The sequence below is a fragment of the Suricata suricatta genome, chromosome 12 (genome assembly GCF_006229205.1).
Source record: "Suricata suricatta isolate VVHF042 chromosome 12, meerkat_22Aug2017_6uvM2_HiC, whole genome shotgun sequence".
Lineage (NCBI taxonomy): Eukaryota > Metazoa > Chordata > Mammalia > Carnivora > Herpestidae > Suricata > Suricata suricatta.
In genome coordinates this window covers 7,288,902-7,308,248 of record NC_043711.1, presented here as the reverse complement: position 1 = coordinate 7,308,248, position 19,347 = coordinate 7,288,902, and the positions used below count along the sequence as shown (strand labels likewise).

Sequence of the window (19,347 nt, the reverse complement as noted above, 5' to 3'; positions counted from 1 at the left end):
GGCCAATCGGTGGACGCGCCCTCGTTGCCGCTCTATGCCGCTCCGCCCAGGTTCGCTGGTCCCAGAAGGCGCCGGGTTTCCCAAGATGGCGGCCGACGTGTCCGTTACTCACCGGCCCCCGCTGAGCCCGGAGACTGGGGCCGAGGTTGAAGCTGACGATGCCGCGGAGCGCCGGGCACCCGAAGAAGAACTGCCGCCGCTAGATCCAGAGGAGATCCGGAAACGCCTAGAACATACCGAGCGCCAGTTCCGTAACCGCCGCAAGATACTGATCCGGGGCCTCCCGGGGGACGTGACCAACCAGGTATGGGGGGGGGGGGAGCGTGGCGGGAAATACCACCGTGCGCGTGCGCGGGGGGAACCGGACGACACCAACACTGGGCTGCGTTGAGGGGCGTCGACGGAGAGTCCAAGCGCGGGATCTGTGCGGGATCGGGAGAAACCAAGAGCAGGATTGGGGGGCGGTGATGGAGGGAGAAACCAACTTTGGAGTGAGAGAGGACGTTGCTAGGGGCGACCGCAGGCTTGGATGAAACCGAGTTATCTAAGGGGGCAGGGAATAGAAGAGGGGGCGGGCAACTTTGGCCTCGTTGGGAAATTGTGAACGGGCTGCTATACTGGGGGCGTGGAGGTGTGGATGGCAGTTGGTCCCTCCTCTGATTGTGTTTTTCCCCACCCCCTCTACCTTGGGGCGGCGGGACCTCGTATCCAGAAGTTTCAGGGTTGGTAGAGTATGCCTTTCGCTAGCACGCGTTTATCGACTCCTCTGAGAGATCCGGAAGTTGTAGTAGCTTCTGGGGTCTTCCCCTAAATCCCCTGGATTAATTTGAAAAAAATGGAGTCTCCTGTCCCCAGCTCAAAGACCTGTGGGAAAGGGAGGCCACTGTTCTTTGTCCCCCGCCCCCCACTAATATGGCCAGAGGTGCCCTTCTTTTGGGGCCTACATGGGGCAGGGCTTCCCAGTGCTCTTTGGACCCAAGGAGATTGCATCCAGTCTGCCCTGCCCTGCTGCAGTGGGGTGGGTTCTTTCTCCATGCTGCTGAAAAATCTCTACTCTCTGACCCACCCACGCGTCTGTCACTGACTTTCTGTGCCCACAGTTAGGCACATGACTGGTGGGGTCCTAGAAGGGAAGGGGTGTGACTTGGCGACAGACCTAGGTCAGGTGCCACTAAGCATGGTCTAGTTTTTTCGAGAGCTGGTCCTCCTAGTGCCTACCATCTCTCAGCTGAGAACACTGTGTCTCCTGTTGGGTGCACAGTACGTCTGGCTGTAGCTGGCTCCGGAGCTCGCTCTCGAAGTTGGTTTACAAGACAGCCAGTCCTGTTGGCAGGAGGGAATTGGGAGGCAGGTGAAGCCACGTAGTGTGGGCTTATTAAGTACACAGGGTCCCCAGTCAGGTACCCCAAGGTGGCATTCCCTTTGCTGCCCTGACCGACTGCAGGACTTTGGACTCATTCCTTCGCCTCTCTGTGCCTCAGCTCCTTCATCTACAAAATGGGTTAATACCTCATTTGCTGGGGTGTCAGAAAGAGTCAGACTTGTAAACTGAGGTTCAGATGGGTTGAGATTATTTCCCTAAGGGGTGTGCAGCAGAGCTGGGACTTGAACTCAGACCCAGCTGTCTCTTCAGTGTGTTGCGTTAGTTCAAAGCTTGGAGCCTGCGGCTAGGCTCTGCGTCCCAGCTCTGCCAGGAGTGGCCTCAGCGTCCTTGGACAAGTAACTGCTTTGAGCCTGTTTCTTCCTTTGTAAAACGGATCTGGTAATTGATCTGCCTTCTTAGCTGGTCCATGTCGAGGTGACACTGGGTTCCTCCCTTCAGCCCCTGGTGACTCCGTATCCTCTGGCTTCTTTCTCCGCAGGAAGTGCACGACCTGCTCAGCGACTATGAGCTCAAGTACTGTTTTGTGGACAAATACAAAGGGACAGGTTTGTGGGGCGTGTGGGTTGGGCTAGTGGCAGGAGGCGACAGTCCCTAAAGCTGGGAGGGTCCAGGCCCAGTGTTTCCTCTCCTGAACGTCAGACCCAACATTGTCCCCTAGGCCAGGGCAGGACAGATTGTGGTCCGGGCCTGCCCCTGACCGTGGCTTGCAGGAATGTGCCCCAGCCTCACCAGCACCTCGGGTACCCATTAGGTTCCGAGTTGTTCCCTCTCCCAGTGTTCTTTTTTTTACATATATATGTATTTTTTAATGTTTATTTATTTTTGAGAGAGTGACAGAGCATGAGTGGAGGGAGGGCAGAGAGAGAAAGACACACACACAGAATCTGAAGCAGGCTCCAGGCTCTGAGCTATCAGCACAGAGCCCGACACGGGGCTTGAACCTATGAATTGTGAGGTCATGACCTGAGCCAAAGTCAGACGCCCAGCTGACTGAGCCACCCAGGCACCCCACCTTCTCCCAGTGTTCTTAGCTGTCCCTTCTGCCATCTTCACGGTGCCCCGAACACCACACCCATTATAGCTCTGTCACCCTGGACCATTGTCACTTTCTCACTCACCTGCCTCCTGCATCGAGTGGTTGGTTCCATGAGAACAGGGACAGGTCTCGTCAGCCTTGGCACCCCCCCCCCCCCCCCCTTGCATGGGAAACTCTCTGTGGCTGTCTGTGCCTTAAACTTTCCAGGCCTTTTCTTGCAATCTGTAAGATGGGTGCAAAGTAGCTGAGGACAGGTAACTCCTCCAGACCCACCTCGAAGGCTAGGGTAGTTGTTAAGATCTTGGGCCCTGGAGGCAAATGGACCTGGGTTCAAGTCCCGATCTGTCCTCACTCTGTGGCCACAGGCAAGTGATGTATCCTCCTGAGCCTCAGTTTTCTCACCAGCAGACTGGGCATGACCTGCTTGAGTTAGCCGTGAAGCCAAACACACTAAAATACCTGAAAAGCCCTGTACCTAGTACGTGCTTAGTAAAATATTGGCAACGCGTCAGTGTGAGTATGCGCCAGGCATTGAGGATCCAGAAGTTAAGCGAACATTTTCATTCATAAAGTCTTCTGACAATGTCTGCTGAGTGTTCTGTGCTGGGCACTGGGGACATAGCTGTTCACCAAACGGGGACAGTCTAGTTTTCGCAGAAGGCTGTCATTCAACCCACTGCCAACATGGAGGTGACCTGACCATTAGATCAGAAGCTGCAGAGCCCTGTGAGAGCTCAGGGCTGGGATCCGACCCAGGAGCGGTCAGGGGAGGCTTTGTGGGGGAAGAGATGTTTGCAGGCCAGTTGAAGGGTGGGTTGGGGCTAAGCAGGTGACAAAGCGTGGAGGTCAGTGTTCCACGCTCTGGGAAAAGCAGGCGCCAAGGCCCGAGGCGGAGCGTGCCTGGCAGGGTCGAGGAAATAGCAGCCAGAGATGGAGAGGAGGTCAGCAAGGCCAGTGGGCCGGGCCGCACAGGAACCCCTGGCCCCTGCAGTGAGAGAGCCCTAGGCACCGGCATGTGGGCCACAGTCTGATTATCCTTTGAAAAGTGCCCTGTGGCCGCTGGGTGGAGAGAGCAAACCAGGAATGGTAGTGGGGCAGAGGCTGTGGCTGGTGACGGGGGCCTGGGTTTGAGAGGTGTTGGTGGCCTTGGAAAGGTGGTGAGGGAGGGGTGCAGAGCAGGGTTCTGGGGTTTGCCTGCCTGGGTTCAAGCCCAGGCTCCTCCACTCGGGCAGGGGGCACTGCTCAGGGCCCATGTTCTTGCTAGCGAGATGGTGGTTGTCCGGAGGATGTGACTTTCACCTCACATGAAGACACAGATCCTGGGCTGTTCAGGGGCTGGAGCGGAAATCCAGGTTCCAGCGACCACATGCTTAACCACTCCCACCTGTCCCCTGAGTTAGCAGCTCTTAGGACCCAGCCAGGCTCGCAGTAGGCTAGCGCTGCTATGGGTTGGGAGCGGGTACGCGAGGCAGGAAGCAGGACCCACAGAGGCAGGAGATGCCTGTAGCAGTCATCAAGGCTGGCAACCATCCCACTCGGCTGGTGCCCTAGACGTCCTGGTTGCTGGGTGTCCTGAGGTCACATGGGGAGGCTCCCAGGGAGGTGGCGGGCAGCCGTGGGGCAAAGGGGCAGGCCCTCAAGGGCCCCCACTGACCCCGCGCCCCGCCCCCTCCCCCCCGCAGCCTTCGTGACCCTGCTGAACGGGGAGCAGGCTGAGGCTGCCATCAGCGCCTTCCACCAGAGCCGCCTGCGGGAGCGCGAGCTGTCGGTGCAGCTGCAGCCCACGGACGCCCTGCTGTGCGTGGCCAACCTGCCCCCCAGCTTCACACAGCAGCAGTTCGAGGAGCTGGTGCGGCCCTTCGGCAGCCTGGAGCGCTGCTTTCTGGTCTACAGCGAGCGCACCGGCCACTCCAAGGGCTACGGCTTCGCCGAGTACATGAAGAAGGACTCGGCCGCCCGTGCCAAGTCGGACCTACTGGGCAAGCCGCTGGGCCCGCGCACCCTCTACGTGCACTGGACAGACGCCGGGCAGCTGACGCCCGTCCTGCTGCACTCCCGCTGCCTCTGTGTTGACCGCCTGCCCCCCGGCTTCAGCGATGTGGACGCCCTGCGACGGGCACTCTCGGCGGTCCACACGCCCACTTTCTGCCAGGTGAGCCCTGTGCCCGGTGCCGGGGCCAGAGCCCCTCACAAGGGGCCCTTTGAAGCCACCTGCCTTTCCTAATCTCCTGGGTCCCTTTCAGTAAGGCAGCGGCAGTGCCACTTTGAATGGGGTTCTTGTTCGAAAGGCCACGTGGTATAGTGGGTGACAGCCCAGCTAGGAGCCAGATGGCTGGGGTTCAAATCCCCGCACACCCTTTTAGCGACTTGCTTAACCTCGGTGGCCTCAGTCCTCCTGTGACACGCAGGTGACAGCACCTTGGTAGGTGCTCGCTTGCCTCTCTCTCTTGTGTTGATCTTGTGTTTGTGGAGTGGCTCCTGGCTCCCAGGCCTGGCATGGAGGAGGCGGCGGCTCCCGGGAAACCCACGGTCCCTTTAAGCCTTGAGGTCAGGAAGCTGGGCTTGTTTGGATTCCAGGCCTGCTCTGTAGCCCTGGGCAGGTCCCTCACTCTCTCTGAGTCTTGGTTTCCCTCCTCCATAAGAAAGCATTCCAGACGCACATGTCGGAGTTGGCAAAATGGTCCCTGGTTCATTCGAGTCGCGTTTGTCATGCACTTGTGTGTGTGCAGGGCGAGCCCTGGGCCAGGCCCGGCTCTCAGCCCGCAGGTAGTCTGGCCCGCAGAACCCCTAGCAGGGACGTTCCTTCAGCACCCACTGAGCCCAGGCCTCATGATGCCCTCGTCCTCACACAGCCCAGAGGAGCGGGTGACATCCCCATTCTCAGGGGGCGCAAAGAATTCCAGCGCCTGGCCAGGGCATGGCAGGGCCAGGAATGGCGCACCCTGGCCTGGCCTGGCGGAGGCTGCCACGTGGCTCTGACCCCGTTCTGTGGCCATGGGTGGGTCCCACTTCCCTATGTAAAGGGAGTGTTGAGCCTGGGGCCTCCAGCGGCTCAGAAACCCCTCTCCTTGCTCCCTTTACATTTGGTCAGGCTGCTGCCTTCCGTTGGGGTCCACCTGTGTGCTAGGCCCCGGGTGGGGCTCAGGACACAGACGACTTAGTTTGACAGCCACATCTTCTCTTGGAGGTAGGACAGTAGGACCACAACCACCTACACGTGCTCACTCTGAACCTCGGGTTCCTCACCTGGAAATGGGGCTAGCAGTGCCTTGTGATTGTATAGTTGTGACTGGCTGCTTGTTCCTTCTTCCACTAACCTGGGGGTCCCGGCTGAATGGAGGCCGGGCCCAGGCGGCTCCCTGTGTTGGAGCCGTGAAGCCTCGGTTGCCCTTTGACCCTTCTCTCTATTCGTCTGTAAGCTGGGGCCTGTTGGGAGAGGCGCGTCTGGGCCGCGGCCAGAGGTGAAGGTGGAGTGCCCGGCAGGGATGGGCCGATGCGGGAGGCACCCTGCCTGGGCGCTCTGCGGGTGCACACCTAGGGCACCCTCCCCATCCCTGTGGAGGGTCTTCTTGAATCTCCATGACCACCCTTCGAGGTGGCTTCATTTCCTGGCCCCGCCCTGCAGATGAAGGAAACCAGGCCCACGGATGGGCCTGCACAGTGATCTGCCTGCCAGTAAGGTGGGCTGGGAGTCAAGGTCAGTCAGCTGGCCCCGGGGGGCCCCCACTCTTAAGGTGGGCACCCTCCCCGTCCAAGAAGGCTGGACGCTGAGCCCGGAGTTGGCTGTCCTGGTGAGAGTGTTATTTTCCACGTCATCAAGAAAGGAAAGGGGCTCCCGTAGCTCAGGCCAGCGGACGTCATATCTGAACGCCACAGACACGAATAGCACAGGTACCATAAGACCGTGGGTGTTGTAAGAAGCCTTTCCCACTTTCTTTGTTTTTGTGAATGGGCAGCCAGTCTTGTTTTGAAATTCAGCACGTCCAGAAAGGTCACTGGTGAAGACTCCCTCCGGCCCCACAGCGCCTTTGCCTGCAGCCACTGCTCAGACCAGTTTGTTGTGTCCCCTTCCAGCATGACTTTATCAGGCATTTCAAAAAGATGTGAATGTGCCCTTCATCCCCCTTTCCCTGACCCAGATTCTGCCGTGGCTGCTTTGGTTTGGCTCTTACACTCTTTCTTGGGCAGATTTTCGTGTTTAGGCACTAGAGCTTTCTCATTCCTTTGAGGCTGCGATACAGTTCATTTCGTAGATTCTGCTGTCCTCTGTGGATGGACATTGTCAGGCCCGATGTGGGGCTCCAACTCACGAACAGCGATATCATGACCTAAGCCGAAACCAAGAGTAGGACATTTAACCGACTGAGCTATTCAGGCGCCCCAATGTTTATTTATTTTTAAGAGAGAGAGTGTGAGCAGGGAAGAGGCAGAGGGGGATAGGGAGAGAGAGAATCCCAAGCGGGCCCCACGGCCTCAGCACGGAGCCTGACATGGGGCTTGATCCCATGAACTGTGAGATCATGACCTGAGTTGAAATCAAGAGTCAGCCGCTTAACCAGCCAAGCCCCCAGGCGCCCCGAGCAGCACTGGTTCGTGAGCCAGCGCGGCCACACTGAGGCGGGTAGGTCCTCGAGGGCATCAGCCCGTCCTCGTTTGATCCCCGCTCCAGCTCTGTTGACTGAACAAAAGGACTGCCCTTCAACGAGCCTCAGTTTCCTCGCCTGCTCAGTGGGCGTGCGGACAGAGCCTGCCTCTGCCATGTGCAGGGTCTGGCCGGCTGTCCTCCCTCCCAGTAGCCGCTTGCTCTGGGACAGCACCCGCCCACCATTCCGGCGCCCACAATACCCTGAAAACCAAGAGCTTTGCTCCCTGAGTGGGTGGTAGGCTCCGACCTGACCTGACAGGGGGCCGTCTGTGGCCTTTATCTCTGTGTCGTGCTGCAGTTATCTGTGTGTCTGATTTACGGGAGCCGCAGACCCCACTTAGCTCCCACTGGGGGAGCGGACACGCGATACACAGCGTGTGCCGCGTTCTCGCTTTCTCCGAAAAGGTGTTGATGGTGGGACACATCTGGCCCCAGGGCCTGGATAAGGGGCTCTGGGCCTAAAGGACCAAGGCACAGCTGTCAGGGGAGGTGGAGAGACCTCCGTCCCGACTGGCCCTGCCAGCCTTGAACCCGAGCTTGGGGGCCACCTGCCTCACCCCCAGGCGGTGCGTCCTTCCTAGTCCCTCCGGCCTGAGGCTCGAGGTGGAGCAGCGCTTCGAAGCCACCCGCCTCTGTTCCCAGTACCTCCTTTCCTCTGCTCCGAAGCCTGAGCCAGCCGCCCTGCCTCCCTGAGGGTTCCTGTGCCTGGCACCCCCAGTCAGGGCCCCCGCGTGGCACTGATGTGAAACCCCAGGGGACTTGACCCACACAGGGCGGGTCCCAGCTTTGTCCTCCCACCAGTGGTGTGACCTTGAGTCTGTTGACCTCTCTGAACCTCAGTTGTCTCCCCTGAAAAATGGGTAGGATGAAGCCTCCTAAGGCCGTCAAGAAGATTCCATGAGCTAATGCAAAAACAGGGTTCTCAAGAGTGTAGGGCTAGGATAGGAGCCCGCCCTTCCGGGGTGTTCGCCATCAGGATTTGAGCCCATCAGGGTCCGAGCCCAGTTGCTGCTGTCACTTCACGTGGGGGCGGCCACCGTGGTTTGGGCGCTCACATCTGCCTCCCCCTGTGCCCCACGCCCCTGCCAGCTGGCGTACGGCCAGGACGGACAGCTGAAGGGCTTTGCCGTGCTGGAGTACGAGACAGCGGAGATGGCTGAAGAGGCACAGCAGCAGGCCGATGGCCTGGCGCTGGGGGGCAGCCACCTGCGTGTCTCCTTCTGTGCCCCGGGCCCCCCCGGCCGCAGCATGCTGGCGGCGCTCATTGCGGCCCAGGCCACGGTGAGTGTGCGCCCGGGAGGGGTGGTGCGGTGCGGGGAGGATGGGGAGGTGAGCCCCCCTCCCTGCAGCCACGTGGGGCCCCTGAACCGCTTCTGCTTCGCTCTGCAGGCCCTCAACCGGGGCAAAGGGCTCCTGCCCGAGCCCAACATCCTGCAGCTGCTCAACAACCTGGGGCCGTCTGCCTCCCTCCAGCTGCTGCTGAACCCCCTGCTCCACGGCAGCGCAGGGGGCAAGCAGGGTAAGGTGGGGGCGGGCAGAGCGGCGGCCAGGGTCCCCATTGTGCCCAGACTGGTCTCCCATCTAAGCTGTTCGTGCCTGGGACCCACGAGCAGGGGTTGGGCAAGTGGTGGTCACCAGAGGGAGCTTATGCCCTGAACCCCTTCCCGTGCGGGGGGGGGGGGGGGTTGGTGGTGGTGGTAGAGCAGAGCCTCCTGTGGTGAGGTGGGGCGGGGGGCGGTGCGCGTCCCTCCCCACATCAGACTCCCTCTCCCGGACCCTTTCTTGGGACACATTCACTGCTTTCTGGGAGCTTCAGGCCCCGCCAGCACCCCAACCCTCGGTCTGCTCCTCACACCTCCGTCTCCCCCAGGCCTGCTGGGTGCGCCTCCGGCTATGCCGCTCCTCAACGGGCCCGCCCTGTCCACGGCCCTGCTGCAGCTTGCCCTGCGGACCCAGAGTCAGAAGGTGAGTGCCTGGCCCGGGGCCCCGGGCCCTCCTCATCCACACGCCCCTCATCCCCTCTTTCCTCCAGTTTGCACCCTGCCCGCATCTGCCCGTGGCTTATTGTCGGTGCGGTGATGGGACATCTGGTCGCGTCCGTGGGGCTCAGTACGTGGCCGGGTCTGTCAAAGGCGCTCAGGACTCAGGAAGGGACTCGGTCTAGGAAAGAAGGCCCAGGCTTCACGGGGGTGGGGGGAGTGCGGTCCCTTGCTCCCGCCTCCTGGGCGCACATACTGGGGACCCATACAGACCGGGCACACACAGAGAGGTCACCACGCACAGAAATCCACACTCCGCATCTCCACTCTCTCGGGGCATGTGCGCAGAGACCGGATGCAGGAGGCACGTGCACGCGTGTGCAAACAGACACACCACACACGCACACACGGGCCGCTGACCTGTCGGGTCTCGTTGTTAGGGCCGAGTCATTGACACACGTGTCTGACCGTAACTGATGGGATTAGGGGATTAGAGGATTAGGGGCTCACGCCCTGCGTGGCTAAGGGTGACTGAATCTGCGTGTGGCTGGTCCACACTGTGTTGGGCACTGTGCTTCCACCATAGTCAGCAGGGGGCTGGGTGTGGGCGGTGTGCTGAGGAAGGACTGTCTTTCTTTGTGTGGGGTGACAGGCTCTGCCACACTGAGCATATGGTGCACACCCCCTGGGTCTCCCATGGGCCCTGGTAGGCAGGAGGCCCTCCATCCCCATGGGACAGCTGGACGGGTGATTGCTGAGATGTCACAGACCCTGGGGGATGCCGTGCGTGTCTGCCCGTGACTGGCCATGGTCTGCACTCTGGATGTTCTGGGTGCTGTGACCGTGTAGACCCCGGGTGCCACCGGTCTGCTGCCCGGGCCACCCTGGCCCACCTCCAGCTGATCGTGCTCTGTCCCCAGAAGCCTGGGATCCTGGGAGACTCTCCCCTGGGGAACCTGCAGCCTGGGGCCCAGCCGGCCAACCCCCTCCTCGGAGAGCTGCCTGCAGGTAACACGGACCCCCGCCCCTCCTCATCTTTCTGGGTCCCTTCCCGCTTTCCCTTCCTGAGCCCCTTTCCTCACTGGGCCTGGGCAAATGACCGACTCTCTCTGGGTCTCAGTGGTCCCATCCGTCAGTTGGGCCCCTGGGAGTTGATGTACTTAGAGGGGTCTGTTCACTACCCAGCACGAACCTGCTGGTCCTGGTCCAAGTGGAGGCTCGGGGCCCCGGGAAGATGGCTCTAGTGTGGTTGGACGCCAACACCTCCTTCTCTCTGCAGGGGGGGCCCTGCCCCCGGAGCTGCCGCCCCGGCGAGGGAAGCCACCGCCTCTGCTGCCGCCACTGCTTGGCCCTTCTGGGGGTGACCAGGAAGCCATGGGCCTGGGTCCTCCAGCAGCCCAGCTCACTCCACCCCCTGCCCCAGTGGGACTCCGAGGCACAGGCCTTAGAAGCCTCCAGAAAGACAGTGGGCCTCTGCCACCGCCCCCTGGGGTAAGGCTCCACCCCACATCCAGTACCGGTCCAGCCTTCTGTCCTGTAGGGGGCCGCCTGCCAGGGGCCCTCACGAACCCAGCCCTCCCGCCACAGGTCTCGCTGCTGGGGGAACCCCCAAAGGACTTCCGGATCCCCCTGAATCCCTACCTGAACCTACACAGCCTGCTCCCTGCCAGCAACATGGCTGGTAAGGAGCCTCGGGGCTGGGGAGGCACAGGGAGAAGCCGCCGCCCGGCTGAGGGCCACCTGCCTAACCCCCCAGCCCCCGGAGGTGGCGGCGGCAGCAAAGCCTTCCAGCTCAAGTCTCGCCTGCTCAGCCCTCTCTCCAGCTCCCGCCTGCCCCCCGAACCAGGGCTGCCCGACAGCTATGGTTTCGACTACCCTTCGGTGAGTACCTCGCTGCCACGTGGTCAGCCCTCCCGAGGGCCGCTGCCGTGGCCCCTTGGCCCCTTGAGAGCAAGTCAATCTCCAAACCAGTATGTTTCTGATACCGGCTGCCCGTCCAGCACGAGGGAGACAGCGGGGGATGTGCCAGACCCGGTCCCTCCCGTCTGTCTGTCTCTGCGCATCAGACCTGGTTCCCGTCTGTTTTGCTCTCCCCAGAGGCTTTAGGCTGGGCTTCCCCTTCTTGGAGACCAGGCTCAGTGTCCTGTTGATCTCTGTCCTCTCCCTTCTTTGATTCCCGTCTCTGTCGCTGGAGAGCTGTTCCTTCCATGATTGCAGCCTCGTCTAGGTCAGACCTTGAAGCCTGGCTACCTGCAGGCCCCTGGTGCTTAGAAAAGTTAACAACGGAAAGAAACATCACTAACACACAAGAGTTCACGCAACCCGATGCCTCGCTGGCTTTGAAGAACTCCAAACACCTGGGTCCTGGGGACCCACGTGCCTTCACAGCAGCCATCTCTGGGGCTGGGGTGTCCCTACTCCTGGCAATGGGGAGCACTCTCTGTCTCACTCTAGCTGCCCCGCCCTGCAGTTGGAAGTTGCCCCCGCACAGTAGAGCGTGCCCCATTCTTGGAGGGGGCAGACTTCCCCGGTAACAGCTGTGCCGTGGGACTCAGCCGGGGGGTGAGGCTGGTGCAGACTCCAACCCAGCGTGCTTCTCCCACTTTCACTCAGGACGTGGGACCTCGGCGGCTCTTCTCCCACCCCCGGGAGCCAGCTCTGGGCTCTCACGGACCCAGCCGACACAAAGTAAGAGCTGCCCTGCCCATCTCATCTTCTGGGTGTATCAGTTAGCCTGTGCTGCCTGACAAGCAGCCCCACCACTTTGTGGCTTAGCACAGCAAACATTGTGTTTCTTGGTGGCAAGTGGGTGGGTGTCTGGAGTCACATGACAGTGCAGCTGGGATGATTTAGTTGCTGCACATGGAGCCCATCCTCCAGCAGGCCACCCCGTGATGCCGTCCTGCGTGTGGTGGTGGGCCCGGCGTTCCCGAAGGAAGGAAGGGCCCTCTGCCTTTCCAGTCATGCTGCCTTCCTATGAGTGAAAGCTAGTCACGTGACAAAGCCATGTCATTTGGGCGGGTCTGCAAAAAACGGGTTGGATTCTTCAATAATCCGTCTCACCCAGCCTGGCCCCCTCTCTGCAGATGTCCCCCCCGCCTGGTGGCTTTGGCGAACGGAGCAGTGGAGGCGGCGGGGGCCCCCTCTCCCACTTCTATTCGGGCTCACCCACTTCCTACTTCACCAGTGGCCTGCAGGCTGGCCTCAGGCAGAGCCACCTTAACAAGGTGAGGAGCCTCCCCAGCTGAGGAGCAGTCCCCAGGGACAGGCAGGATGCAGGAGGCCCTGTGCCCCTTGGTGCCTTGGCCAAGGCTGGGGTGGTGACAGAGCAAGGGTCTGCTGTGCTTAGGGCCGGCCTGAAACGGTCTGTCCTCCCCACACCCGTGTGGCTTACACCTAGTATCGCCCAACCTCCCTGCCTCCTTTCCCTCCCTCTGCCGTGGCCCGTGGTGCGGGTGATTATAGACCCAGTTGACAGATAAGCAAACAGGCTCCGAGAGAAGAAGTCACCTTCCCCCGGGCTCCTAGCCAACGAGTGGCGGAGGCAGGATCTGAGCCTGAAAGCCCCTCCCTTTGCCCTGGGGGCTGCTTCCGCTCCCACTCCGACTCTCTCCCATGTCTCCCAGGCGGTCGGCTCCTCTCCACTGGGTTCTGGAGAAGGGCTCCTGGGCCTCGGCCCTGGGCCCAATGGCCACAGCCACCTGTTGAAGGTACGGGGCTGGGGAGGGGCAGCGGGAGTACACCGGGTTGGGGAGCTGTGGGCCCCCAGATAGCTCCTGACTCGCTCCTCCCCCGCCCCTGTCTGTCTCTAGACTCCACTGGGTGGCCAGAAACGCAGCTTTGCCCACCTGCTGCCCTCACCCGAGCCCAGCCCAGAAGGCAGCTACGTTGGCCAGCACTCCCAGGGCCTCGGCGGCCACTACGCAGACTCCTACCTGAAGCGCAAGAGGATTTTCTAAGGGGCCAGTGCCGGAGATGCTCAAGGGCCTGTACCAATCGCTTTTGGGTTTTCTGGTGTTCTGTTTGTGTCCCCACCCCTCCCCTTTCAGTAATAGAAAAATCTCTGGAAGACTTTATTGACCAACCAGCCAGAACCCAAGGAGTGTAGGGGCGTCTGGGGGCCCCTGTGCATCTCTGGCCTGCTCCCAGCATGGAAACTCTACAGCCTTAAGAGAGAGGGGCCCTGGCCAGCTCTCTGTCCCCTCCCCTGTGTCTGCCTGTGTCTGTCTCTCTGGAAGTCCTCTCCTGCCTCATCACTCCTGTATCTTGGCCTTTCGAGTGCCTTGGAGGTTCCCCTGACCTCCCGTGAGGGTCAGAGACTGTCCCCCTTTTTTAACTTTGACAATTGACATTTGTTTCCTTTTCTAATTTGTATTATTTTTTAAACAACCCAGGGCGACCCCCAGCTCTGATTCCTTCAAGGTCCGGCATGTCTGGGCCTTCATTCCACACTTTCGGTTTGAAATGGCTCAGCCCCTTTCCTGTCCTGGCTGCTGCAGGCATGGCTGTGTCCTGTCCCTGCCTGCCCACTCTGGCCTGTATTCCAGCTCGGGGTCCCCAGCCTCCTGCCACAGTTCCCTTGCCTTCTGATGCCTTAAAGCCGGGTCCCAGGCCCTGCGGTCAGAGCCTCTTAGATGCCGAGCTCCGGGAGCTTGACTCAGGACCAAATGGCTCTGGCCTAGGGATCGGGCCCCTCTACCCCACTTTGGGGACAGTAAAAGGCCAAAGCCTTGGTTTTGGCAGACCAACCCCATCATCCCTCCTGCCCAGGCCTCGTTGCAGAGACAGGTTTTCTCTGCCAGCGTAAGCCAGTCCTGCTGTCAGTCTATGGGAGTCGGGTATCGGCATCTCACTGAGCCTCTGCTGTCTGCCCTCCCCCCGCCCCCATGTTGAAGATGAGCTCCATCTCTCCATCCCCAGGCTAGATCACCTGGAGCTGGCCTCCCAGCCTCCTGTGGGTCCAGCGTGAGTCCAGCAAATTCTGGCAGATAAGCTCTGCCCAGCCCACCAGCAGGACCTGTGGCCTGAGGAGATCCTGGGCCCTCCCCATGGCCGGCCAGGCCACCAGCTTCTCTCCCCTGACTCTGGGGGGGGCGGGGCCCACATCCACTCCAGGGGGGGTGTCGTCTCCCCAATCCTCTCTCACAGACTTTTCCTTTGCTGAATTAAAGTTTGTAAGTAAATGGTTTTAAAGAAAGCAGAGCTGGCTGGTTCTTGGGAAGAGCAGTGGGCTGGGTTGGGAGCTCAAGGATGGCCCCGCAGGTCTTTAGTGTGGGTGAGCCAGCCTGGCGCCCCCTACTCTGGCAGGTCCCTGCCGGAGTCCCTCCTCTCGCGAGTCCCACGCAATCGACGGGGCTTATATTCCCGCACTTACGGCGCTTGGGTCGTGCGGCCGCCACTGGGCATGCCCAGTCCCGGGTCACGTGACGTCTGTCATGGCCGCCTCCATGGCCCGGGGAGGTGTGAGTGCCGGGCTTCTGATGCGGGCGGCGAGGGGAGCCTGGTGGAGCCGGCCTGCAGGCTCTTGGGGGTCTGGGGAGACGCCAGCGCCAGCGACAGCCAGAAGATTCCGAGCGACAGGTACCTGGGGCGCCTCGGGGGCTGGCGTTCACCCGTCGGACGCCCGCCAGGCGCCGCGGGGCCGCTCAGCGAACCGTGTTTTCCAGGCTCGCGCTCGGCGGGGGAGGAGGAAGCCGGCGGCCCCGAGCGGCCCGGGGACGTGTGAGTGTAGGGGGACAGGTCCCCCATTCTTTACCTCGCGAGGTTCCTCCGGTCCCCACCTTGCCCTGCGGCCTCACCTCGGTCCCCTTCTATGGTCGTCCTGTTCCCCTGGCCGTCGGGCCCCCAGACCCTAGATTCCACCTGGCCACTGGTCCATCGTCAAGGTTGGCATCTGCACCTCCATCTGTCCCCAGGGTGAACGTGGTGTTCGTAGACCGGTCAGGCCAACGGATTGCGGTGAGCGGCAGAGTGGGGGACAATGTTCTCCACTTGGCCCAGCGCCATGGAGTGGACCTGGAAGGTGGGAGCCCAGCACAGGGAACTGGGGAGGTCCCTATTTTTGTTTAAAAAGCCCCGCAAATCAGACGCGGTTCTCCATTATCTAACGCTCCCATGGCTTCCCATCAAAAGTGGTTAAAATCCAGACTCCTCCCCAACGTCTCAAACTCTGACCAGCTCTAAACCTCCTCACTCACTTAGCAGTTACTTGTTGAGCGTTCATTAGAGGTTCTTTAAACCACGGCCCTCCAGGAGCTTCTATTCTCTTCCTCCTCCTTCTCTCTAGTCCAGACACACTGGCTTTCTTGCTGTTCCTCAAACAAGCCAAGTTCGTTCCTGTCTCGGGGCTTTTAAACTCCCGGCTCCAGACCTCTGAAGTACTTCCCCACCAGATCTTCTGGCTCCATCTCTTCCTATGTTACCTTTCTGACAATCTCCTCCCCTCAGCCCAGCCAGAGTCCCCATCCCCAGTCACTCTGTCATCTCCGTGTGCTTTATGGCCTCCACAGCGCTTCTCATTGCTTTCTTTCCGTTTCGTCGCCTGTCCTCAGAATGACACCAGAAACCCTCTTTGCCACTTATCGGTCGCCTGCCATCGTATTTAGATGTAACAGGTGTTAAACCAGTGTCTGTTGAATGAAAGATAATAATAGCAGATATTATCTCGAGTGTGTTAAATACCTATGGGCTGATCAAATCTTGATGATGACATTATGTGATACAGTAGATGATCTCATTTTTTGGTGAAAAAACTGAGCCCCAGATTAACTTGACACCGTCCAAGGTCAAGTAAGTGTCAAAACTAGATGCAAAGCCAGCTTATTTTTAAAATTTTTAGTGTTTATTTATTTTTGAGAGAGAGAGAGCATGAGCAGGGGAGGGTCAGAGAGAGAGGGAGACACAGAATCCGAAGCAGCTCCAGGCCCTGAGCGGTCAGCACAGAGCCCAACGTGGGGCTCGAACACACAAGGGTGAGATCATGACCTGAGCTGAAGTCGGATGCCCAACCAACTGAGCCACCTAGGCGCCCCAGAAGCCAGCTTATTTTAGCCACTAATCTGTGCTGCTCTTCTGTGCCTATTGAATACCTACTGTGTGCCAAGCAACAGTGTACAAAACAGATAAGGTCCTTGTTTCACTCCAATTTCAACCTAACAGAGACAATAATCTCACAGTCAACAGGGAATTATATCACGAGCGGCTGGAGAGGGAGGTCTGAACCGTCCAGGGTTATTGATTGGGTGAATAGAATACAGAGCCTGAAATATTGACTCATTACAGGGGGCAGAGATATTGGGGGGCTGGGCATGGCAGGCCTACCTCAAGTTCTGTTCTGGAATCCAGTCACCAGGAGTCCAGGACAGAGAGATTGAAATGTGAGCTTTAGAGGCAAGTGGCCTCTGGTCAGACTTTTCCTTTTACCAGCTGTATGACCCTGAGCAAGGGTCCTTAACATCTCTGGACCTGTTTCCTCCTCTGTAAAATGGGATAATCTAGTTACTGTCTCAGTGGGTTGCTATGGAGAATTACACAGATCTCGGAAGCAGTGCTTAGCACATGGCACACGGTCAGTGCACGGTGACCAGTTGGGACTGTTACGTTAAATCATCTCTTTCCCACGGGGTGGGGTTGCTAGTGAGGTGGGAAACAGGGCCGAGGAAGAGATCCTTGGGGCCCACCTGGAGCTTCAAGGCCCGGATATTTTCCCCCCAGGAGATGGGGAGGGTGGGCCAAGTCGCCAGGGCCCCCAGGGAGGTTCTTCCGATCAGGTTCATCTTCATTGTCTGGAAGAGAGAGAATTCCATCCCGTTCACTTAGAACACGTGTATCTTGGGGCGCCTGGGTGGCTCAGTCGGTTGAGCATCCGGCTTCGGCTCAGGTCATGATCTCGCAGTTCATGGGTTCGAGCCCGTGTCGGGCTCTGTGCTGACAGCTAGCTCAGAGCCTGTAGCCTACTTCGGATTCTGTGTCTCCCTCTCTCTCTGACCCTCCCCTGCTCAAGCTGTCTCTCTCTCTCAAAAAATAAAACATTAGAAAAAAAAGCCTCTGAACACTCTCTTAAAAAAAAAAAAAAACACGTGTCTCTTGAGCATCCACAGCATGCCAGCCTCAGTGCCAAGTGCACAGAGAGGAGGCCAGAATGACGGAGCGTAGGTAAACCCAGAGATTAGGATGTTGTGGTAAACGCCATACCGAAATTAGAGTTGCCAAGGCCAGGGGGGAGGATAAGAAACAGGAGGTAGGGGAATTAGAAGACAGTGGAGTTGAATCCCTGAAGTCAAGAGGGATCTAACCATGACAAAAGTGGAGAGAAGAGTATTTTGGGCAAGGATACAGCAAGTGCAGAGGTCCTGTGGTGGGGACGAGCTTGGCATGTTGGCGTTGAGCAGGGGCGGCCAGTGTGGCTGATACGGAATGAGTGCAGGATCAGGAGGGCTTCAAGGATTGGTTTTATTCTGGCTTTGAAAACCCTTTGAAGTTGGAGCCTGCTTGGGATTCTCTCTCAAAATAAACTTTATAATTTTTTTAAATGTTTATTTCAGAGAGAGAGACAGCATGAGCAGGGGAAGGGCAGAGAGAGAGGGAGACACAGAATCCAAAGCAGGCTCCAGGCTCTGAGCTGTCAGCACAGAGCCCAACTCAGGGCTCGAACTCATGAACCATGAGTTCACCCAGGGGCTCCACTCAAAATAAACTTCAAAAGGAAGAAAGAAAACCCCAAAAGCTTTTAGGCCAGGAGGGACGTCATCCCCGCAAACAGTTCTCGTGATTAATCCAAAAGTTGGGAATGTGTCCAGGGAAAAGCCGGAAGCCCCAGCTCCGGCATCCTGCAGCCCGTATATTCTGGTCCCTTCTGCCACACTAGGTGTTGAGTGAGCCGGTGCCATCTTTAGGAGCAACGATGGGGAGACGGGAACCCATTTGCCCAGCGTGGCCACAGGGTCCCAGCAGGGGCTTCCAGGCTACAGGGACCCTGCCTGACCTTTCACCTCTCAGCTACACCAAAGTCAAGTCCATGTTCCTCTACAGTGCCATGCACGCAGTGCGGGTCACAGCCTGCTGGGGGCTGGGGAGTCCTCGAGAGGCGGGACCCGCTGGCCATCCCTTTGCAGGCTTATCCGCAGTTCGGGAACAGCTAGCCAAGCGGATGGCAGGGTGGAGGGGCCACACGGCGTGTGTGCTGAGGACGGAGAGATGAGGGGTGCCTGGTGAACACAGGGCCTCTTCTCCCTTGTGTGGTGGACTGAGTGGCACCTACCCTGACCGTCCCTCACTGGCACTTTCCCGCTTGTCGCCCCCAGGGGCCTGTGAAGCTTCCCTGGCCTGTTCGACGTGTCACGTGTACGTGAGCGAGGGCCACCTGGACCTGCTGCCTCCTCCTGATGAGAGGTGAGCCGGGCAGCCTCCCCCCCCCCCCCCCCCCCAGGCCTGAGCGGCCGGGCCTGGCCACTGAGTCTGCGCGCCTGCTGTGGGGGGATCCATCAGGGCACCGGGAGAAGGAGCCCCAGTTCTTCTCCCCCTTGTGGCTGCTGGCAGCGCCGCGGCCCCTCTGGCTGTTTCCCCTGGATTCGGGCAGCTTGCTCCGCCCTGCCCTTTGGGGTCCCCGCCCCAGCTAGACACCCTACCCCCTGCTGATCCTGTTCTTGCCCCAGGGAAGATGACATGCTGGACATGGCCCCCCTTCTTCAGGAGAACTCCCGGCTGGGCTGCCAAATCGTGCTGACCCCTGAGCTGGAAGGGGCCGAGTTCACCCTGCCGAAGATCACCAGGAACTTCTACGTGGACGGCCACGTCCCCAAGCCCCACTGACTTGGGCAGCTGGGGCCATCCCAGCCACCCGTGGCCCTTGGGGCCAGGACTGGAAGAATAGCCAAGCTGCCAGCCCAGCCCAGTGCGTGGACAGGCCCGAGGGAGATGTTGGGAGCGACCAGAAGTCCAGAGCCGCTGCCTCAGAGAGATCCCGTGTCCAGGCTCTGGTTGGGAGGGTAGGGAGGGCACAGCCCCTCCTGGGGGACCCGCCCCCAAACTCAGGAGAATCAGTGGGTGAACAGGCTGGAATCTGACCGGAATGACAATAAAACTGGCTCACAGAGACTTCCAGCATCTTGAGTGTGCTTGGGGGCGGGGCGGGGCGGGGGAGGGCAGGCCTGGGGTCTGTGGCTGCAGCTTCTATACCTGGACCCCCAACCCTCCCCTCTCCTAACAGGGATACGGGTACGGGTACGTAGGGTGGGGGACTACCGAGGTAGAGGCCTGGAGCCTCACTGGGGGAGAGGGCGAGGGAGCAGGAGCACACGTGGAG

At 59.7% G+C, this 19,347-nt stretch overlaps 2 protein-coding genes and 1 long non-coding RNA gene across 6 annotated transcripts; 2 read left to right on the top strand and 1 right to left on the bottom strand.

Annotated features, from left to right (window-relative positions):
- Positions 1–8: 8 nt before the first annotated feature.
- Positions 9–14,241, top strand: RAVER1 (ribonucleoprotein, PTB binding 1). Of its 4 annotated transcripts, none has more exons than XM_029917123.1 (14): positions 9–304; positions 1,863–1,929; positions 4,103–4,572; positions 8,155–8,346; positions 8,455–8,584; positions 8,936–9,030; positions 9,965–10,052; positions 10,324–10,535; positions 10,632–10,725; positions 10,856–10,925; positions 11,658–11,732; positions 12,131–12,271; positions 12,671–12,754; positions 12,857–12,949. In XM_029917123.1, exons 1-13 carry the CDS (start codon positions 35–37, stop codon positions 12,750–12,752), a joined length of 1,986 nt encoding a protein of 661 aa, XP_029772983.1. In that variant the 5' UTR covers positions 9–34; the 3' UTR covers positions 12,753–12,754; positions 12,857–12,949. The 4 variants fall into 4 exon arrangements, with proteins under 4 accessions (XP_029772983.1, XP_029772981.1, XP_029772982.1 ...); XM_029917122.1 differs by having other exon boundaries at positions 11–304; positions 10,801–10,925; positions 12,857–14,241; XM_029917121.1 differs by having other exon boundaries at positions 10–304; positions 9,968–10,052; positions 10,632–10,925; positions 12,857–14,241.
- On the bottom strand, positions 11,000–14,674 carry LOC115273854. Its single transcript, XR_003900986.1, has 2 exons — positions 14,419–14,674; positions 11,000–11,310 (listed from the first exon to the last, which is right to left on the bottom strand). It is a non-coding gene; the product is annotated as an uncharacterized LOC115273854 (long non-coding RNA).
- On the top strand, positions 14,331–19,140 carry FDX2 (ferredoxin 2). Its single transcript, XM_029917125.1, has 5 exons — positions 14,331–14,624; positions 14,711–14,765; positions 14,960–15,066; positions 18,347–18,434; positions 18,698–19,140. Exons 1-5 carry the CDS (start codon positions 14,480–14,482, stop codon positions 18,852–18,854), a joined length of 552 nt encoding a protein of 183 aa, XP_029772985.1. The 5' UTR covers positions 14,331–14,479; the 3' UTR covers positions 18,855–19,140.
- The last annotated feature ends 207 nt before the right edge of the window (positions 19,141–19,347 follow it).